This window comes from Lithobates pipiens, unplaced genomic scaffold (assembly GCF_037356315.1).
Source record: "Lithobates pipiens isolate NorthernLeopardFrog02 unplaced genomic scaffold, aLitPip1_a1.2 Scaffold_16, whole genome shotgun sequence".
Lineage (NCBI taxonomy): Eukaryota > Metazoa > Chordata > Amphibia > Anura > Ranidae > Lithobates > Lithobates pipiens.
This window is the reverse complement of record NW_027507748.1, coordinates 565,342,298-565,366,916: the sequence shown is the minus strand read 5'-3', so window position 1 is coordinate 565,366,916 and position 24,619 is coordinate 565,342,298. Positions and strand designations below refer to the sequence as shown.

General features: G+C 43.2%; 1 protein-coding gene across 1 annotated transcript; it reads right to left on the bottom strand.

Annotated features, from left to right (window-relative positions):
• Positions 1 to 557: 557 nt before the first annotated feature.
• Positions 558 to 24,619, bottom strand: TSPAN31 (tetraspanin 31). The gene is made up of 6 exons (XM_077483652.1): positions 24,362 to 24,619; positions 14,378 to 14,545; positions 11,676 to 11,756; positions 6,161 to 6,298; positions 5,775 to 5,888; positions 558 to 1,527 (listed from the first exon to the last, which is right to left on the bottom strand). The coding sequence occupies exons 1-6, from the start codon at positions 24,422 to 24,424 to the stop codon at positions 1,453 to 1,455; spliced, it is 639 nt and encodes a 212-aa protein (XP_077339778.1). The 5' UTR covers positions 24,425 to 24,619; the 3' UTR covers positions 558 to 1,452.

Genomic DNA, 24,619 nt, shown 5'->3' with positions numbered 1-24,619 from the left:
ATCAATATATACTTGATGTAATGCCAGGGAGGAAAATGACTGGCTGCCATTCTGGTGCATCCCGGGGCAGCTAGTGTAGAGCAATGGGCTGCACACAGCAGAGATCCTAAGGCCCCTTTCACATGGGTGCCTCCATGAAGCGAAATCTGCTTGCTCAGCGGGGATCTCTCCATTGATCCCTGCTGAGCAGGCGGATGACAGGTCAATGTCAATTCCACTATGAAAAGTGGACACGGGGTGGAATAGGTCCCACATCCATTTTTGGCCGATCGGATGACGGCGGGTGTCAACGGACAAGTGTGCACTGACATCCACTGCTCCATAGAAGAGACTGGAGGGTCCGATCAGTTCCGCCTGGAAATTGACAGGTGGACCTGATTAGATTGCCCCTGTGAAAGGGGCCTAAATGTCAGTTTTTGTACTTTAACATAAATAACTGGGGTTATGAATGTTCTAAGCAGAATGCTTCTTTCCGTTCAGACTCATTTGTTAAAATCTACATCCAAGAACTGACAGTGATATGGAAAGTGGGAATAGAAAAACAAAACTAGCATGAGTACCTACAAGCCTTTTATTATCATCATCCTTCCATATCTGTTAAACCAGTTTTCCATGAAAAGTCTTAATCTATTAGAGCTGCACAATGAATAGCATAAAGGTCATATATACACATATGTACTAACAAGGTAGTAGCATTCTTATAAATAAATATACATCAGTTGTCAAAGTCCAATAAGATGTACTGGAGACATGAATAATCCACATGACTGATGTTCGGCAGCTTTTCCGTTGCATCAGTGAGACTCCAGTGAAAACACTATTCAATTTCCTGTGTGCAAGGGTATACAGGCTAGAGCAGGTTTATCAATAGTATGTACAGCTTCTAAAATGTAACAGACTACCTATCAAAGTCCAACGGTTCTATAAAAACACTACATGAATCAGTCGTTTTTCACCCTTTGCCATGAGCCTAAGAAACATCATCTCAAGAATGACGATATGTATTTTTAACATACATCAATCGACCTATCATTCAATCCGCTCTCTAAAAACCATGGCAAAACGTGTCCCTTTTCCCACCATGCACCACTTGGGACATTAAATGACACTACTAAAAATATGACGTAGACATGCAAGTGGCCATATTGCTAGCATACAAATGTTCTCTGCCTTGGAATCAGTAGATCCTAAAGGCAAACTAAATGCTCAGCACCACAGACATCTCATTGTTGGTTCATGATACCCTGCCCCCAAAAATTATGGTCTGATTGTTTGTTTGTTTTGTTTTTTCATAAAAAGTCCCTATATCCAGGTTCACTCTGTTGTTCCCCGTCCCTTTCTTCCAGCCAATCTGAACATGGAATCATAGTGTCAGAAATTAGCAGCTAAAAGATGGGACCAAAACTGTAAAATAAAATTGATTGAAAGATTGTGGGCAGCTGTTTAGTAACACTATAGAAAAGCACTTGGATTTGCACGAGGGTCTTTCTGGTTCCGGTACCGAAATGCAAGCCAAACACCAAGGATCTGAAAAAAAAGAATACACACAGAACATCAGATAAGCACACAACTACTGTCTTTTACAAAGAGCTACATAATTTCATTTTCATCCAAGCAGTTTGTTAAAGCATATACAAACTGACACTGCTAGTCTGCAATTTCCTGTTTTAGCTGTAAGATGTAGATGCCGTGTGTGTGTGTGTGTGTGTGTGTGTGTGTGTGTGTTTTTTTACGATTTAAGAGTGAAGGTTTTTTTTCCACATTGCTGAATTTTTGATAAGCGCTTGTCCAATGGGCTGTGAACGTTACAAGGAGAGTTATAAACTTGAATAGGTGCTCGCTGGGTACCAGTACTATAAAATTAAAATTTTCTCAAAGAAGAATGTTGGTAGTCAGCTGTCTCTGGGGAATACATGGAAGATTATGTAACAGTCATGATCTTTCAGTTTGATTTCATTACAGAGAAGGAGGGCACCAGGCAACTGATAAGGCTTGCAACTGCCCTTAGAGACTATATTTGCTTCATAGGTTCCCGCACATTTCAAACTGTTTGATTTTGTTTTATTGATTCCCCACACTGTGTATTATGCCTCTGGCCCTCTAGTATTGTTACTATTTGCTGCTAGCGTAGTGTTGATTACATTTTCTTTTAGATATAACAGTAGTCAACATGGCTCGTGTGGCCCTCTTGTTAAGACCATATCACAATCAGCCTCTGTTTTAAAGGACCCGCTTTCCCCATTGCTTTTATTACCAGATGACACTAAGTGTTTCTCTCATACTAATATGATTCCTCAGATTGAGGCCACTGATTTTAATCTACACACTTTATTTTCTCATAGATCACTTTCACAGGTCAATGCTTCTAATACACTTCCTCATCCATTAAGAAACCTTCCTGCATCCTCCTTAAGAGGGGGGTCTTCTTAACTGCAGGTCGGCAGTGGCCAATGCAGCTAATATCGCGGCCTTTATCATGCATCTGGGGTATAGATCTAGGTGTACACTACACCACCAATTTGGAACATTTTATTTATTTTTTTATTATGTATTTACTGTTTTTATTATTATAAATTTTACTTATTTTCCCGCCACAAGTGTTGCTACATTGTTAAAAGGATGTAGACAAATGTTTGAATGTACAGTTGATCTCATGAGACCACCAAGTGGCACCGGGTTTGCTATACTCTGATGTATTCTTGATGCTTGTTTTGTACACGCACACTTATGTGTTTGTGAACAGTTAATGACGTTCAGTATAGTGTGTCTCTCTGTGGACTTTGTTTTTTAAATTGGTATGCGTTTAATTTGATCTATTAAACATGTACTTTGACTAATTACTTTTATGCGGTCCCAAAATCCCCCAGTATAATTTTCGTATCAGGGATGGAGGCATATTTACTATATAGGGATGGAGGCTCATGGGCAGGGTAGACAGTTCTCCCCTGCCACCCATATGTTAGTTTCCTATGAATTGGATTGACATGTTCCAGGTCCTGCATACTCGGGACACCGTTTTTTGGTATCCCTGAGATTATGCAGTATAGCCATACTATATTCTCATTAAGGGATTGCAGGATGTGGCCGAGTTACATCCAGGGCCGTGGTTGTACCTGATATAACCGGGAGCTGCGATGCGGTTTGTGTGTCCCCTCCCACCCCCGTATGGATGGGGGGGGGGGGGGGGGGGAGTGCACATTGGTGTTTGGGAGGGCGGGGGCGCCCACAGTGCATCGGCGTCACATCTCCATCCCCGTGTGTGACGTCATGCTTTCCGTCATGACACTGTGGTTGAGTTCTCCTTCATAGCTGGTCAGGTGGGGAATATGGGCGTTCACAGACAGAGCTCACCGCCTGTGTTGGACGCCCCTCCCCTCTCCTACCGTGCTCAGGTGACGCTGGTTAGGGGTCAGCGTGCTTATATGCGGGCCGGGTATTCATTTGCCTCCACTGACACAGTTGGGGAGTCATCTATTAGAGATGTTATATCTCTTACAGCGCCCCATCATCTTTATCAAGATTGATGCAAGCTACCACCAGGTTGTTTTATACATCATTGCAGCTGCTCTCTCTGTCCTGGTTGGTGTGGTGGAATCGTATGTGTATTTGTTATTCATTTACATACCACCCTCCATTGGGTTTCGGTTGTGGTTGTATGGATTTTCTGTTTATTATTTTTTCATTTGCACAGACTCCCGTATTCCACCGTTCATAATCAACTGCTGCTTCAGGACAGGTATTGTCCAGGGTGCTCTGAAGCGAGCCGTGGTCTTGGCCCTGCTGAAGAAACCGACCTTGGATCCGGACATACTGGGCAACTACAGGCTTACTTTGAGTCATTCCATCTTTTGGACAAATTCCAGTCCAGATTTCGTCCAGGGCATGGAACAGAGACAAGCCTCATCTGTGTTTATGATGATGTCCTCAGGGGTGACTCAGTAGTTCTGGTCCTCTTGAATCTGTCAGCTGTGTTTGATACCATAAATCATGGAATTCTACTTGAGTGGATGATATCTGCTTTGCGTATGAGCGGGTCGGCTTTGGCCTAGGTGGCCTCTTTTTTAAAGGGCAGCGTTCAGGGAGTCAAGACTAGCCCCTTCTACTCTAAGTACACCGCCCTGGATTGTGGAGTGCCACAGCTCTCTGCCTTGTCACCCCTGCTGTTTAATATCTATATGAGGCCCCCCTGCCAACCTGCTAAAGTCCCACGACGTCCAGTACCATGTTTATGAGGACAACACCCAGGTTTACCTAAAAGATTCCTAGGAACCAGACAGCTGATGCCACCCTTGCCAGTTGTTTGGAGGCCATCAATACATGGATGTCTGCCAACTTCCTGAAACGGGGGCAAAACTGAGGTGATCATCAGCGATCTGGCCACCCCCCCAGATATTCCACCTTGGCCTCACCCATTGGGCCCTGCTCCGGAGGCAGCCCCCCCAGGTCTGTGAGCAGGGATTCATCCTAGATTCAAGCTTAACTCTAGCTCCTCAGGTTAAAAAAAAAAAAAAAAAAAAAAGTAATCAGTGCATGTCACTGGCAGCTAAAACTCTTGAGGGGGCTGTTTAAATATCTGGATATCTCGGACAGAAAAATGGTCATCTGTGCCACGATAGGTAGCTGCCTAGACTACTGCAACTCTCTCTATCTGGGATTGCCAAAGATGCTAGTGCAGAAGCTTCAACTTATTCAAAATGCGGTGGCTAGGCTACTCATGGATGTCCCGTTGAGGGATCACATCACCCCTGTCCTCTACGCCTTGCATTGGCTGTCAGTCCACTATCACACCTTATTTAAAAGGTAGGATGTATTATGTTTAAGATCATGAGAGGCCTGGCCCAAAGCTCTCTGCTCTCGTTTTCACGAACGAGCTTGTCAGATCACTCAGATCTACCGGCAGAGATCTCCTCTACATCTCAGTGCCCAAGAAGATCCGGTGTAGTGGTTGGGTCTTCTCCCACCAGGGTGCCGTACTATGGAATAGCCTCCCTGTCGAGCTCCAGGAGGCCCCCACTATTCCGGTCTTCTGCGGGTTACTGAAGACTTGACTTTTCCTGCCTAGTCTCTCTCTTCTACCCTTCTGCCACTCTGTGCTGCATCTGGTCCCTCTCTTCCCAGGAACTTTTCTATGCATGTTGGGACCCTTCGGGTAAGACTGCGCTATATTACGATACCTCTCAACTCAACTACACAATATTTCTGAAAAAAAAAAAAAAGCCCACAAATAGTCATGTGAAATGGTTATAAAACCAGGAACACACACACTCTATCCTGTTTGCTACAATGCTCATTACACATTAAAGTGGTTCTAAAAGGATTTTTTTTTTTTTTAAACGGAAAATAAACACGTTATATTGACCTGCTTTGTGCAATTGTACTGCACAAACCAGCACCTTACCTCCTCTTGGGGCCCCCTGCCAGTGCTCGCCACTCCTTCTGCCATCCGCGTGCCCCCCATAAAAAGCCATGTGCTATTAGAGGCACATGTGCGAGCATGTCCCCGGGTCCGGTTGTGTGTGTCCATAGATGCACACAGTGTGGCTCAGCCCCCACCCCTCTCTGCTCACAGGGAGACAGAAGAGAGCCACTGCAGATGGGCAAAGCACTGGATCAAGTGAGGACTCCGGTATGTATTTACGGAGGTGGGGAGTGATGCAATACAACCACTGGGAAATTTTTCACCTTAATGCAGAGAATGCATTAAGATGAAAGAGGTTTGGATCCCATATTGGAACTGTTATTTTGGTTTCAGAATCTGAAAATTATGCATTTACCTCTGTGAAGCTGAAGAAGAGTCCTACACCTCCAAGTATTTTCAGGGCTTCACCAGCATGGTTTAACATTTTGTCCCCACAGGTTTCACACGAAGGATGTGGATGCTTACAGTCCTAAAATGTAAAAGGAACAAAGAGGCCTTTGATGAGCACAAAAGGTGCCCAAAAACCAAAGTGCAACAGATGTGTGGGTGACCAATGAGTCAGAAAAACAATGGATGACTCATTTGCTCTCATAACAATATGGTCTCTTCATTAGATCGGTTTCAAATGTCAGGCGAGAAAAAAAAAAAAAAAAAGAAGAAGAAGGAGGAAGGAAGACAAAAAGTGGTTATAAATCACTAAAACATTGGAGAATAAATGGGTTAAATATCAAAAGCACATACCGCGTCACAAAAAGCATATTCCTCATTGAATTCTTTTATATTCGTGTTGTTTAACAGACCGCAGCAATTCAAGTTTTTCTCCAACTCTCTCCGCGTGACATTACCGAGGTGGGTCCATGTATTGTTCAGGAAGTGCTCCTGCAATAATCAGAAGGTCTTTAAATACAGTTCTATACATATAGAACAAACAAAATCAACACCTACACAGCAACCAGCTCACCAAAAATTTCAGTTGGTGCTAGACTTTCTGAACCTCCTTTTCTATTATTGTGAAGGGAAGCAAAGGTCTCCTGGCCTCATAAAAATATCTGAGGTCTCCGTGACCACACTGACTAGTTTCCAAATTCTTTTATTGTAATCAAAAGAAACAGACAATGCTGCCACATAATGCTGTGGATCATGTGTGATAACTTAGCAAAAAGGTGTTGATAGCAACAAAATGTGCTTCACTACTTAGCATTTAGATCCCAGTTCCCACACCAGCACAAGCCACACTATTTATATATGTAGCACCCTGGGGTTTAGTCAGGGAGCTCCTCCCAAATTTACTTGCCAAGAGTAGTCATCTTGGTCGATTGGCCTTGTTGCACTTTTCACTTCAACTACTAGGTGGCTGGGAACTGGGTGGTACTAGTTATGAGAAGGGCAACCCAAGGTCAGGTTATGGGTAGATCTCAGCCAATGGGCAGGGGTTTTCTTGAATCCCTTGGCCTGCTGGGAGAACCTATATATATATATATATATATATATATATATATATATATATTCTGGTGAGGTCAGGTGATCGCTGTTCTGTGCCACCTGAGTGGACGTGTGTTGTACACCCCAGGCTGCTAGGCCAGGGATTGGGCCTATCCCGGGGGCATCTGGCTGCCATGCTGTCTGAGGGCCTATCCAGAAGTAAGAGGGAAGCACAGGGTTGGGACTGCGGCTTGCAGTCCATCCGAAGGTAATGGTTCTGTCGGCCGTAGAACCTGTCAGTGGTCGGAGTTAGAAGGGAAGCGGTCACCACAAAAGGAACCAACCACCTTTACCAGGGACCACAGTGAGTGACCGAAGTATCGAAACCATATTTTCACCGAATGGGCATGGTGGAGAATCAGGAAAACTTCATTCGGTGATCAAGTCAGGGACCCAACCCATGGAGACGCTTGCAGGGCAGCCTTGTGTGTCAAGCCAGGGACCTCGCCGGTTAGCAGGGGTGAAGCATCTAGAGTGCCAAGCTAGGGACCCAGCAGAGAAGCATGGGTGACGCTTGAGGAGCTACCACCACCAACCTTGGAGGAGCTCAAGGGATTCAGAGTCAGTAAATCAGAGGGTCTAGTGAAGGATCAGGTGCTCAGCATTAAAGAACTACAAGAGGCAGTTGTAGTGCAGCTGAAAGAACTGTTACGTTTGAGTTAGGAACCGTTAAAAAGGGACTGACAGCATTCCTGCATGTGCAGAAGTGGCGCCTTGTTTAGGCTTTTCCCTGCACAGTTGTCCTATTGAAGTCTCAGTCTGCCAATTCAATCTAGAACTACTTAAGGGTGTGCTGGCCCTAACCCCCTTTCCCCCAAAAATACAAAAAAGGACTGTCACAAGAAATAAAAACCTCTTTTACATCCAAGAAGTGTCTGGCGCCCAATGACTTTCACTATATTTGCATCCACTATGCCTCACAACCCACTACATGTTGAAGGATGTCCGCTATCGGCTAAACTTGGAGGAGGTCCTCATTAGGCTGGACAAGGCCATAGACCTTGCTACATATATAAAGAAGGGTGAAGCCACAAACTCCAAAAGCAAACAGTGCTCCTGATTTCCAGCACTCCTTGTATGCGTTGGTCTGTTGCCAAGTCAGTAGAACAGAAAGTCAACTTCCAGCTTGCTGAATAGACAGTCCATTAAGGATTTGATTTTCTTTCCTTCCGCCAGGAGTTGATTCCCCCCCATTACCACAAATGTTTTTTCCTCTTTCATCTGGATGAGGAGCTCCCTCAGCCAAGCACATCCTCCTGCCTTTAGGTCTGAGCTAAGGGCAGATAGATTCTTGGAAGTTAATGCTACATCAATCATCTGCTCCTACTCAAAATAGCCATGTGTAAAATGCTAGGGGGTGTTTTTCAAACCGATTTCTCAAAAAAATAAAGCATGGAGACATGGATAGTAGGGCGGGCTTGCTTTGAAAATTAAAAAACAAAAAGGTTTTCAGTTTGTGGTGCTAAAATACAGTAAAGTTTCAGTTTTAAACACAGGAAAAAAAAATAAACCTCGTTTCTTAGATCAAATGTTCCTGTGTTTATATTTACTTGCGTTTACATGCATTCAAAGCATCCAATCTGCCCTGGTGTCACAGAACAGAGAAAGTTTAACGTACCTGTACATTCTATCTTGGAGTACAGTACAGGACACAGGCAACTTATTCATACACCATGAATGCTCAACCTGTGGTCTCCAGCTGTTGCGGCTCTACAAGCCCCATTATGTCTCAGCCTTTAACCATTTTAATACCGGGTACTTAGACACCTTCCTGCCCAAGCCAATTTTCAGCTTTCAGCACTGTAGCAATTTGAATGAAAATTGCATGGTCATACAACACTGTACAATTTTTTTTATCATTTTGTTCCCACAAATAGAGCTTTTAGTGGTAATAGATCACCTCTGCGATTTTTGTTTTGCGCAACAAATAAGAATAAGACCGAAAAAAGAAAAAAAAAAAAAAAAAAAAAACACAAGTTTCTTTGTTTCTGTTAAACTTTTGTAAATAAGTAGGTTTTCTTCTTCAATGATGGGCACCGATGAGGTGGCACTGGTATGCAGCACTGATTTTGGTACATGATGGTGCCAGTCAGTACCCATTTGTAGGCACCGATTGGCACAGACTGGGCTGTCATTTGCACATGTGGATAGCCATGGGTTACATACCTGCCCATCCATGTTGCCCACTTCCCTGGTGGTCCTGGGGGCTTCCCTGGTGGTCCAGTGTGGGCATCCGGGGGGGGGGGGGGGGGGGAAGAAGGGGGCAGGCTGCGCTGATAGACAATCAGCGCAGACCCGCCGATCGGCTCTCCTCTACACGTGTCTCGTAGACGCGAGTGAGGAAAAGCCGATCAACGACTTTTCCTGTTTACATAGTGATCAGCCGTTAATAGACATGGCTGATCACGTGGTAAAGAACCTCCGTCAGAGGCTCTTTACCAAGATCAGTGTAGCGCAAATATCATGATTCTCTCACGATTCTCAAGGCGTAACATCTTTCAAATTATACATTATAAGAATTGGGCTAACTTTACCATTTGTTTTTGTTTTTTTTTTAATTCATTGAAGTGTACTTTTTCCCACAAAATTGTTTTCAAAGGCCACTGCGTAAATACAGTGCGACATAAAATATTCTAACAACCGCCATTTTATTCTCTAGGGTCTTTGCTAATAATTTTTTTTTAATTTTATATATATATATATATATATATATATATATAAATAAAATTTTCCAAGTTATTTTATAGCAAAAAAAAAAAAAAAACTGATTTTAACTTGTAAGCAACAAGTGTCAGAGAATGGTTTAGTCTTTAAAGTGTTACTAAATCCACAACGGTTAAACCAGTCCGTATAAGCATAATAGCATGCTTGTTATACTCATTGTGGAACTTAACTGCTTGAGATCCGTGCTATAGCCGAATGACGTTGTCCCGTGCACGAGCGGCCTGCGTGCCCCGAGGGGCCATCGCGGCGCGCTCTGTGATCAGCGAGTCTATGAGACTCGCCTGATCACAGATCGGAGCAAGGGGTCAAGCCCGACCCCTTACCACGTGATCAGCTGTCAGCCAATGACAGCTGATCATGCGATCACAACAGAGCCGGTAATCGGCTATTTCTCCTCCTCGCGCTGTCAGCGCGAGGAGAAAAAAAAAAAAAAAGCCGAACACCGGCGGCCGTGAGAGGGACTTCAGTCCCGATCATGGCCAAGTCATCAGTGCCCACTGCAACCCAATTAAAGTAAAAGTGCCACCCATCAGTACCACCCCTTAGTGCCACCCAGTACCCACAATCTGCCTCAACAGTGCTGCGCCTCATATGCCACATATCCGTGCCCATCAGTGCCACCTATCAGTGCCATCTTATCTGTGCCTATTGGTGCCACCTTAACCATGCCTATCGGTGCCCACCAGTGCCACCTCATCAGCACATTTCAATGAAAGAGAAAAAGGACCCGTTTGCAAAATTCTATAACAAACTATTAAACATGATTTTTTTTATTTTGCATCTTTTTTTGTTTGTTTAGCAAAAAAGAAAACTCCCAGCTGTAATTAAATATCACCAAAAGAAATCTCTATTTGTGGGGAAAAAAAAAAAATGATAAAAATTTCATTTGGGTACGGTGTTGTATGACCGCACAATTGTCATTCAAAGTGCATCAGCGCTGAAAGCTGAAAATTGGTCTGGGCAGGAGGGGGGTTTAAGTGCCCAGTAAGCAAGTGGTTAAAGTGGAAGCAAACTCCCCTATCGTTTTCAGCCAAGGAAGCTGCCATCTTTGCCTCTGTTTAATCTTCAACTGCTATGGTGCTGCACATGTGATTCGTTATGACACCAGCCATTGGATGGTTTGATAGTTTGGCCGAGAGCACAGCCAATGTGCAGTTAGCATTCCCGGCATGCTTTTATTTTTTTTAAACTGTTTAAATCAATGGGTTTACTTCCACTTTAAGGTGGTAATCCTCTGTATTGTGTAAAAAGGCTCTTTGATCTTCTATGGACAGATCCTCCCCCTCCTGCAGGATCTCTCTTGGCAAGGCCAGATAAGACACAGTGAGGGTATTAAAGCTGCACATACTTAGTTTGGTCTCTATTTCTGGAGAGAATATTTCCTTGTCGAGTTGAGCAGTTCAGGTCACATGATATGGACATCACACATTTGGGCGTGTATACAGATCCAAAATGACAGCCCAGTCACTCCCTCTTCCTCCATGCCCAGTAACTAAAAGAACACTGTGTGGGATGTCACAGCCTGATTCATGGATGATCCGCCTCCCATAAAAGCATGAGGACACAGGCTGTAGTGGAAATCTCCTCCTACCTGAACACTCAGGCAGTTTATCACATGACCATGGTATACAGATCAGCCAAAAATGTATATAGTGCCAGTATTTTAACGTAAAAAAGATTTATAAGCTGTTGGCACTCCTCATTTACAGACCAAAGTTAATTCCTTTGATCTAAGGGAACTAAATGTTACTTTGTTTATAATCATCTCCCAGCACTGACAATGTTGTGAAAAACTTGTCAGGCTGACGTTTTTATTTTTATTTTTTTTGACAGCTGAGTGAGCAGAGAACTCTCTGCACTTATTGCATGAATGAATCAGGGAAATGCTGCACAGAGATTTGGGGGGGGGGGGGGGGGGGGGAGGGGGTTTCAGGGTAAATCAAGATTGCAATTTTAATGATTTATCGTGCTTCTCTAGGATCCATTAGGATCCATCTATTCTTGTTATAAATTACCAACATAAAAACATAACAGGAGCACAAGAACTTACTTGTTGCGATCTGTTCATAGCCAAACAGGAACAAGAGACCACCAGTTGGAAAATAAAGATGAGTATTAACACCACCATGTACTATGACAATTAAGGATGCATAAAGCCATTAACAGGGGAAAAAAAAAAATACTATTAAAAAAAAATTAAACACACAGCAGGCAATCGGGGCAATAAAAAAAAACAGTTCAATGGTAAAGGAAGCGATTACCTAAAGGAAATCAAGCAGGATAGTGTGTCAGTAGCAGTACGTATGATAATGTACCAGTTAGGACCACTTACCTTATCTCTGTCCTGCTTGTGACATAAAAAAACACTAGCCCAAAGCAGCAGCAGACGAAAGGTGAGAGACTAGATTTCCTGTGAACCACACATCAAGAAAAGACACGCTGTAAATGGACAATTGGCAGTCTCACCCTGGAGCCATGCCCCCAATGTGTTTTTCCTCCGCCTACCAGAGCTTACTCATGGGGAGTGAATATGCTCATGAGCAAGCACAGAAAAATTTTTTTGACTCTCTCTCTCTCTCTCTCTCTCTCTCTCGATAGTTTTCTATTTAAAGCGGGACTGTACTGGGGGAAAAAAATACTACAGCTGCTGACTTTTAATAAATGGACACTCACCTGTCCCAGGGTCCAGCGATGCCGGCAGCCGAGGCCGATCGATCGGCTTTCAGCTGCTGCCGCCACCATTCTAGGTGAGGGAATCAGGAAGTGAAGCGAATCTGCTTCACTTCCCGGTTCCCTACTGCGCATGCGCGAGTCGCGCAGCGCAATAGGAATTGTCCGCGCTGTCTCTGGGACCCGTGTGTCCCAGCAGAAAGCGCGTCAGGACAGGAAGAGGCATAGACTCCCACGGGAGTCTATGCCCGGAAGTGGGTGTAAATACCTGTCTTTGACAGGTATCTGCACCCCCCTGCCCCCTGAAAGGTGCCAATTGTGACACCGGAGGGGGTTCCGCTCAGCGGAAGTTCCACTTTAGGGTGGAACCCCGCTTTAAGATACATTAATCATTTTGTTTATTCAGCATGCAAGGTGAGATAACATTCACTGCACAAAAGAATATTCCTTTATCCCACTGTTTTGCAAATCTATGTACACTTCAAACTGTATGATTGAATCGGTTCTGATATTGCAGTTTTACTAACTTGACAGCTTATTATTCTAAATAGGAAATCTTCATTTTATTTGCAAATAGGAAAGATTCTAACTACCAGCGAGAATAAGTGCTTACATTTAAAGAGCACCTGTCATTTCAGATCCACCATGGCAGAGCCTGTTAGCGGGCATCCACTCACCTGCTCCCGCCACGTCCCTCACCTTGTTGAGTCACTGCCGCATCACCACCCGTCCCATTAAAGTGAAAGGGACTGTATGCCTTGCGTTTCTTGGATGTTCTTTTAGCCATGGTATGTATATTAGAAACTTGAAATGTATTTAAATACTATATATGTTGGTTCTCCCTTTTCCATGTAACATGTATAACATTATTTCTAAACTGTATACAAATCTTTAAGATTAACCAATTATATTGTTTAGATAATTGTTTGATAGCATGTAGTAATTTGTTATGATTATCTACAGAGAAAGTACATGGACTAAATATTATAATGTACCCCCCCCCCCAATAGGAGCCCCCGAAGAAGCTATTGGTGAAACGCATAGCGATCCATTGGCACAGATATTGTAAATTCCAGTAGCTTGGCCTCCAGTCAGAAGGGATCTTCTTGGACAACAGGGATACCATTGTATGGGCCATCTATGTGGTTTTACATGTTCAGCACAAATATATATATATTTTTTTCTCACACATACACTGTACCAATAAGACATGTCTATGTACTTTTTTTATCATATGTTTTAAATGTGTTTCAATAAATTTATATTTTATTATAACAAGAGACCATTTTCTTTCCTATTGGAATTATAGTGGCAACCTTAAAAGTCTTTTCTATTTTTTCCTTTTTTCTGTGCTTATATACATAATTGGTTGTGGTGTCACCCTCTGCAGTATAATGTCTCTAATGCTTTTCATAATATATGCTCATGATTAAGCTCTGGTGGGCAGAGTATGCCACTTGTCCACACACGTCCCCACATACACAGGGTCATCTTGATGTGCGGCTCCCGGGACATCTAGCCTCTCATCTATTATTGTCTGGAGTGTGGGAGGACTATACTTCCATGCAGCCTTAGCGGCTAACTGCAAACAAAAGGTGAACAGATTTATGTATTCCTGGCCGTTTTCTGCGCACGAAGACTCTTTATCCAAATTTCACCCAAAACCAAATATTTATTTTGAATAAAGTGAGGAAAAGTTTAGAACCAAAAGAAGGTCTTTTTTCTTTCCCCGTCTCAGCCTCATTTGGGGAGACTCTCCACACTTTCAGTCCGCAGAGGAAATCACGGATAATTGATTCTCACAAGGTTATTAATGTCCATGACTTCCTTTCATGGACCACGCATAGTCAAAACAGATGACACCATTATTATTTTTTTTATTACATTTTTTTGTTTTTAGCATTGCAGCTACCTGTGGCACCTGCCCCCTCAATCAATCATCACTGCCATAATGAGCTGTACAGTGAGGCATAGGCATTTGAAATCAGAAGACCAGCTGAACATACAAATCTTTTACCCATTGCTGGAGTTCACCTAACTTTTACATGCACACTCATTCACTAAAACACCACTTAAGGATACAATGAAGAGCATCACTTGATGGTGACTAACTGCTCCAATTAAGCCAACAATAGCAATAATGAGTAAGAAAGCACCAACTGCGATGACGCCCCCAATAATCTCAATGCTGGAGACTATTCCAAAGCTTTTTCCCCAGGCTGCCACGCCAATCAGCAGCAGGCCAACCAGCTGAAAGAATAAACACAAACAAAAGTTATAACAATGTTCTAGCAAGAGACAATGCAGATTAATGGTTAAAATTCAACTGGCATTTTAGTTAACCACTTCAGCCCAAGAAGATTTGCCCCCTTAATGACCAGGCCATTTTTGTGATACAGCACTGCGTTGCTTTAATTGACAATTGCATGGTTGTGCGATGTTATACACAAAAAAACAAAAATAAAAAGTATGTCAATGAAAAAAAAAAAAAAAAAAAAACAATATGTTGTACTTTTTTTGCTATAATAAATATCCCAATTAAAAAAAAAAAAAAAAAGCCCAAAACCAAAATGTCTTCAGCAGTTTAGGCTGATATTTGTTCTACTTTTAATTTTTTTTTTTAAACCAAAAATATTGCAATAAGTGTATATTGATTGGTTTGCGCAAAAGTTATAGCGTGTACAAAATAGATATATCAGGGCTGAGACACTGCGGTGGACAAATCAGACACTTGATGGACCAGTGACATTTATAAAGTGATCAGAGCTGAAAATAGCCACTGATTACTGTATAAATGTCACTGGCAGGGAAGGGTTAACACTAGGGGACGATCAGGGGGTTAACTGTGTTCCCTAGGTGTGTTTCTAAATGTGAGGGGAATGTGTCCAACTGGACGAGGAGAGAGATCGTTGTTCCTACTTAGTATGAACACATGATCTGTCTCCTCTCCTCTGAGAGGACTGGGATTTGTGCGTTTACGAAATGTAGCAGGCCTGCATCTGCTACATCGTCTTAAAGAGCCGGCCTACAGCTACGACAGCTTACACAGGGGAGCCAACCTGCTGCAGTATAAACTATGGCAGCTGATAGGCTACATTTTTTGTTAAACGCTGTTTTTCATTTGAATGTATGCAATGGCATTCAAATGGAAAATGTGCTTGAAAAGAAAAGGCTGCATTTGGCCTGCAGATCAAATGCACCCCTTCTGCACATGCTATGTCCAAAGAAACATGTTCCAAATGCAGGAAAAAACATGCCCCATCGACAAAAGCCCTAAAAAAAAAAAAAAAAAAAAAAAAAAGTAGTGCCAAAAGCATGAATATTACAAAAGATTTTATACAAAGTTTGTTCTTTTTACAGATTATTCTTATTGCACTTGTTTAATACTTTAAAATTTGAAGAAGGTTTTTGTCTGATGTTCCTTTCTGAATACAGTGATGTTATTTTTTTTGGTCATCTTTTGATAATTTTTTATTTTTTTTTCCTATTATCAAGATTCATTAACATTTACCAGCAAACGAAGGCCCAATTTATCCTGAAAAGTTATGCAAGGTAGAAATTCATTTGGATCGATCGATCAAGTAGTTGTGTTGAGATGTACAATTTACTAATACATGCAAAGATACAAACACGCTTTCAGGCATTATGGGGTTAAGGTTTCACATCCTTAAAACGTGGCAACTCCATCTTTCAGCTATAACAAAACCCATTATTTACCAGCATTCTTATTTCTCCTTTGTGGCAAAAAATGAATGTTGATATGTTCCGCCTTGATCTGGTCACCCTTACAGACTCTGTAGTCCTAAATCTATCATTTACATATAATGAAAAAAAAATTCCCAGCCGCAGATGACACAAAAAAAAAAAAACAAAAAAAAAAAAAAAAAAAAAACACCCCAGGGGAAGCATGAGGAGAGGTACGCTGACCACATCTCTGATGTAAAGCAGGGCATCCATTTAATACCCTCTAACATGCTCCAACCATGAATTACTGTAATCACAGGAGTACATTTATTTGCACCGTATATAATGGCTCCTATATTTGAAGAGGTTTGCAGATGGCTATACAGCCAGAATGGAAACTTGGAGTTTAAAATGTTAAAAAAACCCAACCTGTAGACCTCCAACACCTTATTTGCATACCTGTTTTTCTTTTAAATTATGTAACTTCATTCAATTCCTGCGCTTGATTCCTTTCTTCAGATGACTTCTTTCCTTTACAGGGACCCATGAAGCTACCCTTGCATGTGTTGCAGGCTGGTTTTATGGATGGACAAGTCCCCTTACATCCATAGAAACTGATTGCCCTGACACTAAGCCACGCCCATGCCCCCCCCCGCTCTTGATTGACAGCAGCTGAAGCTGTGCATGTCACACGTCATGGAAGTGATGCTGTGGATCTGGTGGTAGTGAACAGGGGGGCATGTAGAGGTTTGGGCCCTTTCACATAAAGGGAAAAGGAGGTACTGGGAGATGTTGGACCGCTTGACAGCAATCCATTCATGTACAAAATGCAGAGGGTTTACAATGGCACATATACAATAAAAAAAAAAAAAAAAAAAAAAAAAAAAGGGGAAGAAAAAAAAAAAAAAAAAAAAAAAAAAAAGGACGACTAATTCAGAAGTATACAAAAAGGGATTAAGTTCAAAAATTGACAGCTAAAAATATGCGCAGTATAAATAAAAACTTCATACTCTAGAGATCAAGAATTAAAACACTGCAATGAAGTGTGAAAATAAACAGAAGACAAAAAAAGGACATACAAAACATGGCACAAACAAAAAGTCCGGACACCAAATACCATTCACATAGAGATTGTCATGTGATAAATATCACTTGATAGAAATGAAGAAAACAGTTGACAAGTCTGACAATCGGTAGGTGTACGACCCCCAGGGAAGTGGAGTCACTCATTGACCTAACCAATGTTGGTTTGGTGCAAGCCGATTGGCACTAAATTCATTTCTGTAGGGGAGTCAATGGTTGTGAAATTGTGTTTCACATACACTCACCAACAATATGAATACAACCTTCTGTGGCCGATCAACCAACGACAAAGGCTGGCTGCTGAGTGAGGTGGTGTGCATGTGAACAACGCTGTTATGTGTGGGTTGTAAGACTGGCAGTCCATATAGCACACACCAGGGTGGTCGCTTAAGGGAAGCAGCTCAGCTTGGCTGCTCCTATGAATGACAATTGAGGACAGAAGTCTGTACGTTACCACATCTTGGTGTATTCTGATATTCCGTGACCTCCACTATGTCTGTTGCACTCTAGGTCAAGCAGACTCCAAGGGATAATGGTTGATGGAGTGGGGTAATCCATGGCGGATGCAGTTTAGGTCAGGTGGCAATCTGTGTCACCTTACATTCCTGGTCCCTAGTCCCTGTTGGAGCAGGGCATGCCGTGGGTGGCATCACGGAACTGTGGTGATGTCAACGCATTTTGCTGGAAAGAATAGCGTAGCTTCGTCTGGACGAAGTAGTCTATTAAGATTATAAAAGTATCTGCCCTGCAAGCAATGTGGTTTCCCAAGGTTGGAGCTTTGATGCACCTGAAATTTACATAAAAAACAAAAACAAAAAAAAAAAAAAACACCCAACAACAAAAACCAGTAAAGGAATGACACAAAGAACTAAAAATATGTGCTCACTGGAAATGCACTCTTAAGCCTCTACACACGATCGGATTGTTGGCCAACAAAGCATCAGACTTTTGTCTGAAGGGCATGTGCCAGGATCTTGTATTGCATACAAACGGTACACAATTGTTGGGCAACAAACACGAACATAGTGACGTACTACGTGGAATTTCAGCTCTTGAGCGCCACCCATTTGGGCACCTTCTGTTAATGTCGTGTTTGGCAAGCACTGATTCTGAGCATGCGTGTTTGTACTTTCGACTTGTGTGTACACGTCCGTCACACACACAATACAAAAATCTGACAACAGACGGTTGTCAGACGAAAATGTACTAGCCTGCCATCCAACATTTGTTGGCGGAAAGTTGGACAACAATTGTCTGATGGAGCGTACGAACAGTTGGATTTTAGGCAAACAGCCTGTCATCACACAATTCCCTGCCGAAAATCCGATCCGATCATGTGTACGAGGCTTTACATGCTGGCTGTAGTGCTTTCATCTGTCTGCAAACATCGAAAAACAAACCCCAAGGTCATATTTTTCTAGTACTTGCTGGGTCACTCTTTACAAAGACCAGCAAATTAACCTTTGACACCATAACAGAACAGTCAGGGGAAAAGCCAAACATGGCCTATGCTCAATTGTAGAAGACACAGAGCAGGAAATAAAGGGCACAAATATAAATAAATATATGCAATATATGTGATTAACACATGATTACAGGTCACAGCACATGGTTTTCCTGGGTTCAGCTGCACTTTCCCGTAGACTTCTATTACGTCTCACAGTTTCAGTGAGATTTGTGAAAAAACCATGCAGGACTTTTGGCGCACTTTCAGAAAAATCATCAAAATCGCTGACTGCAGCTACACAAAAGTGTAGCAGATCAGTGTGAAGCAGCCCTAAAGCGCACATAAAGTCAATTGTAAAAACACAGAACTGTCATATTTGTATTGCCCTTGGTTTTCCTTCTGGGTATATCCATCCTCATTTGCATAAATGTACATTGGTAATGTAATTTCATGGTGTCGTTTGTTGGTTGTACTTGCAGCCTATATCACCACATTCCATTGTCAGCAATTTGTGTTTGACCGGGATGCATACAGCATGGCACTGTACAGGTTACTGCATGACCTGTCTGCAGTCTAAGAACTGACACTTCCCAGTGTTGCCAACAGTCAGTATTTTACTGGCAATAAATAAAAGGGCACTTTTCTCCTACCAGTAACAGAAAAAGGTTACCAGTAAAAATGTATGGTTGTGATGCTTGGCTCAGAGCTGCACATGAGCAGTTCTGGTCCGGAGCCAGCCGAGACCATTTAAGTGCCTGTTCAGGTGGCGCCAGCGGAGGCAGGTCTGGCAGAGGCAGTGCCTGAGTGTTGTGTGACATCATAGTGCAAGGAAGCCAAGCAGAGCAGCCAGAGCCTTGTGTAAGGGTCTGTGGGAGGGGAGCAAGCCAAGCCGGACTGTAGAGACCACCTGGTGTAGAAAGACTGACTCAGGAGGGGGATGTGTTGGTGAAGTGTCATCTGTGCTGCTGCACACTGCTCAATGTCACTATGAGAGTCAAATTGCATGTGTGTTGCCCGCCCATTCTAATTTCTTGCCCTGAGTCCTCTGAGCTACTTGCTTACTATATCAAAAATAAAATAAGAAATATGTTTTTTGCCTTAAATCACATTGCTAATTGCATATTGTACTTGTTTGTAGCCTAAATACTAAAGTGTCGTTTTTTTTTTAATTTTGGAAATGGCACTAAAAACTTCCCACATCAGATAACCCCCTAGGAGAAGAGCTCTCCTGAGTGGGTTACCTTGCGGGCGCGCACCCGAGTCCAGAATTTGCATCCACAAACGAATGCTGGACTCTGCCCTGCCCCCTGCTTCATTGGATTTGATTGACAGCAGCGGGAGCCAATGGCTGCGCTGCTATAAATCTATCCAATCAAGAGCCAAGTAAGCGCTGACCATGGTGAAAAGCACGACCTTTTATGTTCCTGTCATACCTGTAATGTGATTTTAATGCTTCAATAATACCAAGGAGTGCAGCAATATTCCGGATTTGTGCATGTTACGAAGCCCTGACCCTTACTGATGCATTAATAGCTTGGGCCCAGAAACTAAGGGGCGACAAAATAACTATTTGGACGTTAACACAGTTAGGATTTATTTAGATGGGCAACACAGAACAACTTCAGAGCCATTGAGATTGCATGTCAGATCAATTTTGTGCTTCACAGGTATCTCTGACCTCTTCTGGACTTGTATTTGAGATTGCCTCATTCTAGTTTTGCAATCCAATTGATATTAATAGCACACGATTAAAAGTTAAGTCTTAGAATCAGATTACGTTTCAGGGTATGGTAAGAGTTAAGTACCAGGGAGATGATAAAGTGACCCTGCAATCAGAAGGTCGTGTTTACCCATTAGCTCACTGGCAAAAGAAACATGGATTACCTTTCTGGCAGCCCATGTATTTAAAATTCCATCTAGTTCAACCACAAAAAAAAAAAAAAATATCATCAATGCATCACGAGTTGTAAATTTCAAATTTTTAGAAGGGGTTCCCCAAGACCAGAGAACTATTTCAAGGGTTCCTCTGTGTTACAAAAGGTTGAGAAAGGCTGAAATAGATATACGAGCCAACAGGAGGTACCACAGTGGCCACTGGGGCCCAGAAGTGTAAAATGCTTGCAGGGACTAGAGTGGAGAAGCTGTGGCTTTTGATTACATGTACCACTGGAAAGGTAAGACTATCCAAGCTTCTTTGGGGTCAGCTAGTAAAAGTAACCCTGTGGTGACTGAGTCGCATTAAAAATTACAGCAGAACTGGAAGCATTTTTCCTAAAACCTGTGAGCAGGTAGGCCATTTATCACAGAAGAGACACACTGGGGAAGATTTACTAAAACTGGTGCATTCATAATCTGGTGAAGCAGAGCATGGTAGCCAGCTTCTAACTTTAGCTTGTCCAGTTAGGCCCTTAGGCCTCCGTGGGATGAAACAGGCTTGCTCAGCAGGGGATCACCCCGATGAGCGGGTGGATGACCGGTCAGTCTCTGCTCACTATGCAGAGCGGACATAGTCCCGGTCTCCTCTATGGGGGAATACGGACCGCCTCTGTCTGTTTTCATCTGGATCAGATAGACTGATGGAATATAGGACCACCATCCGTGTGGATTTTGCGGACAGGACCGCATTGCATAGCGGCAGATGTCGGTGGACATGCAAGAGGGGGGGAATTTTTGGGACTTTAAATGAAGCACAGATAAGTGCCTTCATCCCGGTAATCGGTACGTATAAAAGGGAGTTTGGGACTTTAAATGAAGCACTTGGATAGTGGAGGTGAATTTTAACCATATTTAAAAGTTTATTGATTGTTCAGTAACAGACCGTAAGAAATAAAGATCAAATTCATAGAATATATAGGCATCAATGCAGTAGAAACATGATATATAGTATCCACATATAACAGCACATAATAATATTAATAAATAAATTAATTGGGTAGTGTGGCATAGTAGTGCCTATGACAGCAAGCCCGACATCAGCAAGTACACCCACATGATAAATATGCATCCACTGGATGTAAAACAAAAATTAATTTTTAGTATATAGTTAAAAAAAAAAAAAATTCATAATAAAATGAATATAGTTCCGTATAAAGTATAACTGGGACATCAATTCAAAAGCTCGACGCGTTTTGTGGGTGTATCCCCACTCATCAGGAGCTGATGCGACCAAAAAGTTCCTATGGAATAAAATAAAAAATATAATATACTAGCCATATAGATAAAAATAAATTAGGACGGGCCATGGGCAAGATATCACATCCATTCCTATGCCGCCTCAGTTCCCGTGGAGGGATCTTGCCCATGGCCCGTCCTACGCCCACTGCCGCACACTACACTTACCGTCTGGATTGGCGAGTCTGCCCTGGCTAACCATTTACATGTATTAAATCCCCATTAAATTTATTTTTATCTATATGGCTAGTATATTATATTTTTTATTTTATTCCATAGGAACTTTTTGGATATATCATGTTTCTACTGCATTGATGCCTATATATGCTATGAATCTGATCTTTATTTCTTATGGTCTGTTACTGAACAAATCAATAAACTTTTAAATATGGTTAAAATTCACCTCCACTATCCAAGTGCGTCATTTAAAAAGTCCCAAACTCCCTTTTATACACGTCAGGGGACATGTCATCACTGACATCTGCTGCTCCATAGGAGCGAATGGATGGTCCAACTCAAAATGACAGGCAGACCTGAGTGGACAGCCCGTTTGAAAGGGCCCTTAAGCTTTGACAATAAAACCTGGAAGCTGACTGATTTCTATTCAGCATTGCACCAGATTTTACACTCTCCAGTTTTAGTAAACGTCCCCCACAATGTCTCTTCTGCAATAAAATACACCGGCCAATAAAAATGCCTGAAGACCAGCACCTGGGGAGAAGATGGGGGTGTCTGCTCCTATGTCAGGGTGCTCAGACCTAGCAGTCAATGCCAAATTATGCCATTTGGCCACCAGCAGCAACGAAAACCCCCCGGTTCCTCTATGTAGAGAGGAGAATAGGACTCCCTCCCCTTTGCCTGCATTTAAAAGGATAACTACTTTGAGTACTTACCATTTAATGCTGAACCAAACCAATCTTAGTTTCACAATACAGTTACATGTTAAAACAAACAACCCAACCAACTTGCATTCAGTCAGGCAGGCCCTAGCACCACATAGCCATTGGCAGATCTTAAGCTGATCATGCAATCAGATTGTACAATCTTCTTAAAGCCCATATCCAGCCAAAGAAAAACGAAAACCATGATTTCCCATGCAATGTGGTTGTGCCTACACTGCACGGGTCAACTGCTTGATTTTGTCTAAGGCAGGGGGCTCCCAACCCTCTAAACAAAGGGCCAGTTTCCTGTCCTTCAGACTTTAAGGGGGCCAGACTGCTGAAAGTGAGAGTAAGCAGTGCCCATTCCTTGGCCTCAGTGGGAGACAGGAATGGTGCCCCCATCCTTGGCCTCAGTGGGAGACAGGAATGGTGCCCCCATCCTTGGCCTCAGTGGGAGACAGGAATGGTGCCCCCATCCTTGGCCTCAGTGGGAGACAGGAATGGTGCCCCCATCCTTGGCCTCAGTGGGAGACAGGAATGGTGCCCCAAGGACTGGATAAAAGCAAGCAAAGGGCAACATCTGACCCCTGGGCCACAGTTTGGAGATCAAAAGGTCTAAGGAAGAGGCCGGAGATACACTAACCTGATCCTCCCAGCACATGACTGGTCTGGCACCCCCCAGCAGTCTTGAGTTGTGGACTGTTCCTAAGGTCATCAAGCCCAGAGCATGCGCCATAGACCAGGGATACGCTACCGCTGGACCCCGTGGGGGAGGGGGAGCGCCATTTTCTGGTAGAACAAAAAAATTGGAGTTGGCCATTAAATTGGAACTTCCACTAAAAGATCCCCTTATCCTCTTTCACTCCATAACCCTTTATTTTAAAGGGTTTTCTTTTTTTTTTCTGCCAGCCAATACCTTTTTCTGAAGGTACCCGGTCCTGCAATGCTCACCTAGGCAAGACTAGAGGAAGATCAATCCAGAAACACATGGCTTTTTGTGAGCGCACAGTGTGGAGCCGGCAGGAAGTCATAGCCGGCTCCACACTGCCAAGATGGCGAAACCAGTGGCCCAAAGACTGGCGGAGAACTGTCCCCAGAGTTTTGCTTTAAAGAGGAAGTAAACCCTGATGAGTTTACTTCCTCTTTCATTCCCTGCAAAGCATAATGGACTACTATGCATCACATAGTAGTCCATTATGTGTCACTTACCTGACACAGGAGCCAGCGAAGTCACCGCTGTCCCCTGTAGTCCGGCGCATCCATCTTCTTGGTGGGGTCTCGCAGCTCCGCCGCTGTCATTCGGCGAAGCCGCGATGACGTCACTCCTGCACATGCGCACGGGAGCCGACACGCGCGGCAGCTCCGTCGTTGAGAATGCGCGCTCAGTGCGCCGCTGTCTACGGCACATGTTTTCGGGCAAATATCTCCTGAACCATATAGGTTTAGGAGATATTTCTTGGACCTACAGGTAAGCCCTAATCTAGGCTTACCTGTAGGTCAAAGTGGTTTGTAAGGGTTTACAACCACTTTAAGATCTAACAACAATGATGTAATAGAGGGTCCTATCCCAATAAGAGGGTATAGGCCTGTCCTCACATTACCTCGTTCTGGTAACTGTATAATATACTGCATCCCACCCATCACTAATGTGATGAAGGACTGAGAGGAGCACAAACACTGAGGAGGATGAGGACGAGGCAGAGAAGACAATGATGAGTCAGGCCTGGCAGGGGGAAGGGGCAGCAGAGAGGCTCCTGGGATGAAGCCATGACACACACACTGACGTTCCGCTATTCTTACCATGTAGACTACGTTGAGCGCACATAGCGCGTTCTTGGAGCAGGTGAAGCCGCCGCACACCATTCTCCTGACTCGGCCTCTAGTCAGGATAACTAGAGGGGGTCTCTTTAAATGGGAAGCACCTCTCTCTCTCTCTGTCTCCCCCGGCCCGCTGCCCGGTGACGTCACCGCACTCGCTCCCTAGAGACAAAAGAGATCGCTGATTGGCTGGGAGTGAATCCCCCTTCCATCTCTCAGGCTTCTACGGCTGACGCACAT

What these genes read in the sequence shown, in the direction of transcription:
- TSPAN31 (XM_077483652.1), bottom strand. Translation starts at nt 24,424, where the DNA reads ATGGTGTGCGGCGGCTTCACCTGCTCCAAGAACGCGCTATGTGCGCTC. An exon ending in CTATGAACAGATCGCAACAA is followed by an intron (nt 6,299 to 11,675) that starts GTAAGTTCTTGT and finishes TGATTATTGCAG; the next exon opens with GAGCACTTCCTGAACAATAC. An exon ending in AATATGCTTTTTGTGACGCG is followed by an intron (nt 5,889 to 6,160) that starts GTATGTGCTTTT and finishes TTTACATTTTAG; the next exon opens with GACTGTAAGCATCCACATCC.